Raw genomic sequence first — 9,021 nt, forward strand, 5'->3', positions numbered from 1 at the left:
AGTGTAAGTGGCCAAAACAGCTTGTGCCACCAGATCACTGCCGCCTGCAAGCACGGTGGAGACCTGTATGTGGTGGGAGGGTCCATCCCACGGCGCATGTGGAAGTGCAACAATGCCACTGTGGACTGGGAGTGGTGCGCGCCTTTGCCACGAGACCGGCTCCAGCACACTCTAGTGTCAGTGCCCGGGAAAGATGCCATATACTCACTGGGTGGCAAGACACTGCAGGATACCCTCTCTAATGCCATTATTTACTACCGGGTAGGTTATAATGTCTGGACAGAGACATCGCAGCTGGAGGTGGCTGTGTCAGGGGCAGCTGGTGCCAACCTCAATGGGATCATCTACTTACTAAGGGGGGGGGGCTGAGAATGACCTGGACTTCTTCACCAAACCATCCCGACTCATCCAGTGCTTTGACACAGAGACAGACAAGTGCCACGTGAAGCCGTATGTGCTGCCCTTTGCGGGCCTTATGCATGCAGCCGTGCATAAGGATCTGGTGTTCATCGTAGCTGAAGGGGACTCCCTGGTGTGCTACAATCCCCTGCTAGACAGTTTCACCCGGCTTTGTCTTCCTGAGGCCTGGAGCTCTGCCCCATCCCTCTGGAAGATCGCCAGCTGTAACGGCAGCATCTATGTCTTCCGGGACCGACACAAAAACGGGCATGCCAACACCTATAAGCTTGACCCTGCCACTTCTTCAGTTACTGTCACCAGAGGTATTAAGGTGCTGCTGACCAATCTGCAGTTTGTGTTGGCCTGAAGCTGTCCTGAGGAGGCAGGGGAGCGAGCAAGGGACTCCTGTGTCCTCCCCATTTTCCCAGACCCATCAAAACACAGTCCCTGGGCCCCAATTCAGAATATTGTATTACTCTTGGCACTTATTGGAAAGGCAGTACTTCAGCCCTTCTCTGAACCCATCATGGTATTTGGGACTTTTTGAACTGTTGCTACTTAAGCCAAGAGTAGACCATCCTGTTCGCTACCATTCCCTGGTGACCCCAAGCCTCACTGTGGACTGCGCAGAGCAAGCCCCTTCTCAGTCCTTAGACACAACTGTCCTCCTTACCTGATCAATGTTGAATAGAAGACACAAAGATGCCCAGTCCTCCTTTTTCTGTAGTGTGCAGTGGCCAGTTGATGACCGTCCTCCCTTATCCGTCCACAGAGTTAGGTGTTTAAGAGTTTTCCTTCAGGCTTTGTTTGCAAGAATGAACAAAGCTGAAGGTGTACTTCACCAGCAAGAGTCAACTGTAGAATCCAGGACGCTCTTTCTATTTTTTCCTCATCTGTCTGTCGGGAAATGGACACTTTGGTTTTATTTTTGGCTTACTCCATTCCTCTGTGAGGGCTATAAGCCAGAACGAAGTAGAAAGGGTGATTTCTGACCAATAGTAGAAATTGGTTTTTTAGACAGAACTATTTTAAGTTTCTGCTCTTTTAAGTCTTCAGTAAAGTCCAGAGCCAAGAATCATTCATACAAATAAAAGTTTTTGAAGGGCTGTGTGTCTTTGTTGAATTCTGAAGGGGTGACTGCATAAGGAAAACTAATTACCTATTTCCAAGCCAGCAAGACTGATTTCATCCCATACTTCCTTTACTACAAAAACATTGCTCAAAAAAAGTGAGGAGAGCCTCATAAGCCAGTGAAATAAGAACTGTCTTCTTTTTCTAGTGTTGTATGTCTTTGTGCTATTCACAAAATATCATTAGGTACACAGTATTTTTGCTGAAATTAATATTTCTTTGACCCCAATCACAAAAATAAGAGGCTCTCCATCATTGGCCCACATTCTTTACCCCATAAACAGAGGCTGTACTAAATCTCTCTCTCTCTCCTCCCCCGACTCCCAACCTTTAAACAGTAAAGACAAATGAAGTACGATTCCCCATTAGAACATTTCTGGTATGTCAAGTTGACTAAAGCTCCTTTGGTTCTGGTAATTTTTTTTTTATTCTGTGGCAAGCAGGAGTGTTACTGAGTTCTAATCCACACACTTCATGTCTTTAATGTGGCCAGGCTTGTCCTTTGCTGCCCTTGCAGTAATCTTGTGGAACTCTTTGAGAACTTCTAACTGGCCAGGTCTTATGTGGATGTGTGACCGGATCTTGGTGAGGAATCCTATAGCCTCTTCTGGACTCCAGTTATGCACCTAAAGCAGCATAAGTTTAGAAATTAGAGAAAGGAGCAGGTGTTCAGGTGCCCATGATCTATGTGTGGATACTAAAAGGGCTCCCAGAATTTCATTTTTTTTAAAAAAACATTTCTTTGGTGCAACCATTGTGGAAGGCGGTGTGGCACTTTCTCAAAAAATTGCAAATAGAGATACCAATTTGACCCTGCAATCCCATTACTGGGAATATACCCCAGAGAGACCATGTCTGCCATCCAAGCAGATATATGCACACCCATGTTTAGTGCAGCTTTGTTTACAATAGCAAAGAGTTGGAAGCAGCCTAAGGGCCCATCAACAAACAAATGGATAGAGAAGCTGTGGCATTATCCACACAATGGAATACTACACAGCACTGAAAAACAAGGAACTCATGCAATATTATTCAAAGTGGGTGCCCCTGGAGGACATTATGCTGAGTGAAATATCTCAGTCACAAAGGGACAAATACTGCATGGTGCCACTGTTGTAGAATGGGTCTGACATCAGGGTGGGGGTATGACAGAAAAAACTGGATAAATTACGTATATTGTATTGAAACAGATGAGGGAAAGAACAGATTAGAAGTGATATATGATTGAGTATTCTGGTTAGCACAGGAATCCAGAATTAAGGTTGCAGAGAATTGTACTCGGGGTGGGGGGTGGGGGGAAAGGACATGGGAATTGTATACTAATGAAGGAATTTTTTTTTCTAAAAAGAAAAAGAAAAAAATAAATGACAATAAAAAAAAAATTTCTTGGGAATCAGAGGCCAGGCCCCAAGTATTTTATAATGGGAGAGCACGTTAACCACCTCAGTGAGTTCCTTTACAGCATGCCATGAATTGGGGAGACAGGTCACCCTCTATACCCATGTTCATGCTCTGTCAAACCCTAGGGAAAGGTTGAATCTTAAGTTCAACTCCACCTAAAATTAAACTCAAATGCACTGCTGCTGAGTCAGTTCCAATCATAGCAACTCTACAGGGCAGAGAAATGCCTCACAAGGTTTTACAAGCTGCTGCCTGCCTCATCCTCCTGTGGGTTCGGTCTGCTGCATTCTCAATGCAGACGAGCGCTTTAACCAGCTCTCATTTTCTTCTCTGAGCTAAGGTGTTCTAAGAATTTCCGGGAAGAATAGGTAACAGGTGTTTTATGCAACTTGTCCCAGTGGGGGTGGGGGGGAATAATGAGGGTCATCCATGTCTGTTTAGAACTCAATAAAACAAACAATAACAGGTTTCTATTCTGACTGAATTCTCATTTGGTCAAACACGCAGAGACCCTGTTTCTAATAGAATCCTCAGGACCAATCCCTCAGTAGGGGTCATACCGTAAGTCAAGTTCAGAGGGGGTAAAAGAACAGAAAACAGTAAAGGGATGGCCTGAGCCTCCCAAAGATTCTGAAAAGCATGCCACTTGCCAGTAATGAAGGAGCTTTAATTGGCCTAATGTATTTATTATATGTAAGACTGCCAACCAGAAATATCGTGGTTTGCCTCCACCAGTGGCTTCGAGGGAAAAAGACGGGCAGTCTCCTCTGGTGGGGATTTATAGTCTTGAAACCCTGATGGTGAGTTGCTGTAAATGAAAACTGACTCAACAGTAGTGGGGTTTGCTAACAAATCACAATAGGCAAAATTCAGTTTGAATGCTGTTTTGGAAATTAACGTCCAGAACTTAACTCTGAAACAAATGGAGAATCCCGAGTACTGTACAGCTGAAATGAGAGCAGTATGCTAGAGTTCCCAGCACACTGCTTAGAACAGTGCTTCCTTTGCTGAGGTTAACAGCCTTCACAGCGCCCCTTTTTGAGTGTCTCACTTTTTGGGTCACATCCTTTCCCATTTAGATTGCAGAACACATTTCCTTTAAGGAAACAGTAAAGGGGTTAAGCGACTTGGCCCAAGGCCATGCCACTGGCAGGTGGCAAAGACAGTCTTCAAAGCTCAGGTGATTTCCCTGAAACCACACCCACCACCCAGTAGCCTCAAACTGGGGGCATAACTCCTTCCAGGAAGGCCCAGGCGCTGACCATGCCAAAGTTCTGGAAATCTCTTTAGAGGAAGACCTTTCTTACCTGAATCAAATAGGCTGCCACCATGGTGGCACTTCTGGAACGCCCAGCCTTGCAATGCACATAGACACACTGGCCCAGTAACTTGTACTTGAGAACAAACTCGACCCCCTTCTTCAGATTAGCCACGGTTGGGACACCCGTCATGTCTACTGTGCTGAGCCGCAGCTGCTCAACTCCCACTTCCTTCCATTCCTGGAATCAGGTCCACCAGCACCCAAAAAGAGAGAATGCAAAAAACCTAATGTGGGTACAAAGATGGGCTCTCAAGAACAGCAAAGCCGGGAAGCATTGGGGCTTCTTACAGTTTGAATATACAGTGTCCTAAAAATGAAGCTTCCTACAGACTAGCCTTTAGGATGGCTGACCTCATGGCTGGTCTTCCATCTGTTGGCATGCAGCTGTGCACCTGAGTTAGAAAGATACCTAAGTTATCATGCATTCTTCTAAAAGGCCCCTTTGAGTATTTGCACCTTTAGCTGAAAAAATATTGGTTGTATCAAATTCAGCAGCAAAAGCTGTGTGGCTGGGTGTTTGCATGATCCTGGCTTCTATGCAGCAATCATCTGCAGGGTTGGGGTACTGTGTTTTCAAAGGCTATTTCTTTACCCTTAAGTCTCACTTTTTCACTGTTGCACTTACTACATAGCTCCCGTCCTATTTTTGAGGGGAGACAGAGGGCTGTAGTGGCCTAGTGGTAGTGACTTGTTCTGCCAACACAAAGACCCCCATTTCAAATCCACCAGCTGCTCTGCGACAAAGAGGAACAGTTTCCTCCCTTGTGATTTAAATCCTCTGAAAACCTGCTAGAGGGTCAGCTATGAGTTGGTTCCTACTTGAAGGTACCTAACAACAACATTCTTGAGGGGATAAGTGGTTGGGTGGTGGGAAAGCCATTATTTTAAAATAAAAATTATGTATTCACCTTTGTTATGCGTCAGACAGTTGGACAATGACTAGGGAGGATAGAAGGAGAATTGATGCCTTTGAGCTGTGGTGCTGAACAAGAGTACTGAATATAGCATGGACTGCTAAGACAACAAACAGATTCATCCTGGAAAGGGTTAAACCATGCTGCTCCTTGGCAGCAAGGATTCTGAGGCTTCGTCTAACATACTTTGGACATGTTGGAAGAAGGGATCGGTCCTTGGAGAGGGACATCATGCTTGGGAGGGGGGAGGGACAGCGCAGGAGGGGAAGGCCCTCTATGAAGTGGATTGATTCAGTGACTGGGGTAATTGGGATGGATGTATCGTAGACGGTGCGATTGGCACAGGACAGAGCAGAGTTTAGGTCTGTGGTACATAGGGTTGCTGTGAGTCGCAAGGGACTTAATGGCACATAACAACAACAAAGCCCTGTGGCAAAGAACTTTGAAAAATTCGAGGAATTAATTTGTTACCCATTATATGGATTCTGGTCAAAAGGGGAAAATTGGGGAAAGACGTCATATTTGGATGGCAACCAGATTGACTGCTTCTACTGAGACATTATAAGAGATATTACCTAGAAACAGTTTTTAATTCTGGACCAAAACTATCCCATGAAGTGATTTCTAAACAACACTTCTGCTCGATTAATAAAGAATACTTGCTTTGAGCATTTCCCTCTTTAAAAGCATCATCTATATGAGGTCAAACTGACAACAGTAACAATAATTAGAATGGTAACTGTACAGTGTGATGTATGCCACATCTTACCATTGGACCACACAAGTAAAAATGACTGCACTATGTTTTATTTTTAATATTTCCACCAAAAGTTAAAAAAAATTAATGTATGCCATGCCTAACTAGTATATGATAAATATGATACACAAGTATTCTTAAGGTTTCAAATTAATTTAAAAAATTAGCATATTGGGCAGGTTATATCAACATAGTAAAAAAGAAAGGTAACTGTTTTATGTCAATATATATCAAACACTATAAAGAGATAAGGCTAAACACTGTGACACTGATGTGTCAAATGCGATAACTGTTACCCATGGTGGACAGTGTTTGGTGGAGCTCCCGAATTAAAACAAGCTTGAAGTAGGAGTGGCATCTACTTCCGAAATAGCTTGCCTCTGAAAACTCTATGAACTTGGAGAAGTGATGAAAGTTATGCAAGTGTTCAGGTCTTCGTTCATTGGGTCTCTATGAGTCATCTACGATTAGACTGCACTTAACAACAGAGCTAGAGCTCTATTGGCCTAGTGGACAGAAAGTGATGCTATCAAGCCAAAGGTGAATGAGTGATTTTAATCTGCGGCCCTCAGGCCTGGTTTTAATTGTTTTTGGTCAAACATTCTTTTAAGTAGTATAACACAGGTCTATCCATTTTCTGTACAGAGGTAACTCATGATTTTAATCTACAGCTCTCAGGTCTGATTTTAATTGTTTTTGGTCAAACATTCTTCTAAGCAGAATAGCACAGGTCTGTCCATTTGCTGTACAGAGGGAACTAGCGGTTGCTGTGATGTTAAAACACCGTGACACTGATGTGTCAAATGCAATACTGGTTACCCACAGTGGACAGTGTTTGGTGGAGCTCTCTGATTAAAACAAGATTAGTAGCAGAAGTGGCAGCCACTTGTAAAATAGCTTGCCTCTGGAAACTCTATAAACTTGGAGAAATAATGAAAGTTATCCAAGTCCTCACTTAATAACAACAACATAAAGAGATAAGGTAATGTCTTCTAATAATCATTGTGGAAAGCTCCACAAACAAGCTCTAATGTTATTACAGAAAATGCTTTAGGAAACCTTCAACTCAGTTCATTCTGGTTTGAGCTCCTGTTCAGGTACTCAGTGCAGCAGACTTGGATTAGACTCAGCTCACGTTCCAGTGGGATTTGGAGGCTGTAAATCCCATGAGAGGAGACTGCCCATCTGCCTCTTACTAAGTCACTGGTGAATTTGAACCACAAGAGAGGTAACCTTTGGATTAGCAGCATAATACACCCTCAAGATTCCTTCACCTCAGGGTGATCTGGTGAAAATGTGGATTCCAAATTAGTGTTATCTGAGGTTAAAAAAAAATTTTTTTTCAAAAGGTTTTCCAACATCTGGCTGGTTTTACATCTGCAGTTTATTGTTATAACTCATATATACTATACAAACATCACTGTTTCCAAAGCAAGCTGCTGGGTTTGAACTGCTAAAATTCCTGTTAGCAGCCTAACAAGACCCACTATATGACAGTTCTGTGGAATTCCACTATGATTTCTACATACTAACTCAGAGCCAAACGACCCCTAAGGGGTTTCTCAATGAGTAGTTTGATGACATTAACAGTTCTATTCATCTACAAAATGAAGCAAGCAGCTCTGGTGGCCTAGTCTGTACGGAGTTGTACCACCAACAAAAAGGTGGTACTTCTCTGGAGGTTCAAATCTACCAGCACATTTGCAAGGGAAATGTGAACAATCTCCTTTACAATTTACAGCCTATGAAAAACTCCTGGAGGGTCAGCTCTGGGTGGGTTCCTATTCAATGGGAATATGAAGATAGAGATAAACTATGTATGTGTGTCTGAGGGCGAGGGGTTACTTTTCTTCTCATAGTGGGTAAAGTCTTTACCTTGAACACTTGGCAGTGCCTAATCTATACTTACTGCTCAGTAATTGTTGCATTAATTAGATCATCAAGTCATAGGCAGTTCCTTCCCCACAACTTTTTAGAAGAGTTATTTATGTATTGATTTATATGATGGAAATTAACAAGACTATATGTGTGCACAAATGTCAATTATTGTCGCTTTACTTTAAAACGTTAGGGTGACCCAAAATGTATGCTGAGGCTGTAGCCTCCTGACCTAGGAATTAGGAATGTTGCCATATAGAAACTGGGGTTTTGACTTAATGAAGTCATGCCAACAGAAGGTGAGTCCCAAACTCAATCATTTCTGAATGGTGTTTTCTTTTTAAAAAGCCAAACAGCAGACACAAGGTGAAAATACAGAAATGCAGCCCAAATGGAGAAAGACTGAGAACCTTCTCATTAAAATCAGACACCAAACACACACACACACACACACACACACACACAGAGAGAGAAAGAGAGAAGCAGCCAAGGACTAATTGAGCCAGCCAGTCAAACAAAAAACCCTGTTACTCTAATCTGGATTTACAGCCTCCAAAATTGCAATAGTAAATACCTTTCTTTAAACTACTCACCTGGTCTCAAGGAGCACTAGGAAACTAAGAAAAGTCCTTTGGTATTTAGTTACTTTTTTCTTGCTTTCTTGTTTTCATTTCCTTTTTAATTTGCAAAGTCCTGATTGTATTGCCCGTTTGGAAAGCTATTCTTCCTTCTTTTTAAAGCACATACAAATCTGTAAAATCACCTATCATCTGACAAGGTATGTATGGTCGCGAGTGCTGTAGCCTTTCACCCATTTCTGTTCATCTTGTCAGTCGGCTGTATCCATGAATGCGTGTTCCTCCTGCACAGCCACAGAGCTTGCTATTATTACTGACAGTGTGAGACTAGGAATGCAATCGTTTAATTAATTCCTTTCTATCCTACCTCCACTGAAGCCCAGGAGGCTGGAAGGCTGGGGACACGTGTCTCTGGGGCAGGTGAGCTTCAGCGCCCCTCGCCCACGGCCCCCCTCCTCCCGGTTCTCCCAGGCCGGGGGTCCCTGCCCAGCTCCCCGCGCTTCCCCGCCCCTTCCCCCCGGGGTCGGGCCCCTCACCTTGGCGTTGTTGCACAGGAACCTGGTCTCATACTCCTCGTTCATGGTGATCACCCCGCGCACGTTCTCGCCCTGCACCAGCTGCCGAGGAAAGAGGGGGCTGAGC

The 9,021-nt window shown here is 43.7% G+C and overlaps 2 protein-coding genes across 2 annotated transcripts in view; one reads left to right on the forward strand and one right to left on the reverse strand.

Moving 5' to 3' along the window:
• Positions 1-766, forward strand: part of KBTBD4 (kelch repeat and BTB (POZ) domain containing 4) — a 4,821-nt gene extending 4,055 nt beyond the window's left edge. The window contains 2 exon segments of the mRNA XM_006903781.1: positions 3-354; positions 356-766. Coding sequence (XP_006903843.1) covers positions 3-354; positions 356-766 — 763 coding nt within the window.
• A 1,222-nt stretch (positions 767-1,988) lies between these two features.
• Positions 1,989-9,021, reverse strand: part of PTPMT1 (protein tyrosine phosphatase, mitochondrial 1) — a 7,568-nt gene continuing 535 nt past the window's right edge. Inside the window, exons 2-4 of the mRNA XM_006896764.1 lie at positions 8,916-8,996; positions 4,239-4,430; positions 1,989-2,156 (exon numbers count right to left, since the gene is read on the reverse strand). Coding sequence (XP_006896826.1) covers positions 1,989-2,156; positions 4,239-4,430; positions 8,916-8,996 — 441 coding nt within the window. The remainder of the gene's footprint in view (positions 2,157-4,238; positions 4,431-8,915; positions 8,997-9,021) is intronic.

This window comes from Elephantulus edwardii, unplaced genomic scaffold, assembly GCF_000299155.1.
Source record: "Elephantulus edwardii isolate Elephantulus edwardi_28Jun2011 unplaced genomic scaffold, EleEdw1.0 scaffold00189, whole genome shotgun sequence".
In the NCBI taxonomy this organism is placed as follows: Eukaryota; Metazoa; Chordata; class Mammalia; order Macroscelidea; family Macroscelididae; genus Elephantulus; species Elephantulus edwardii.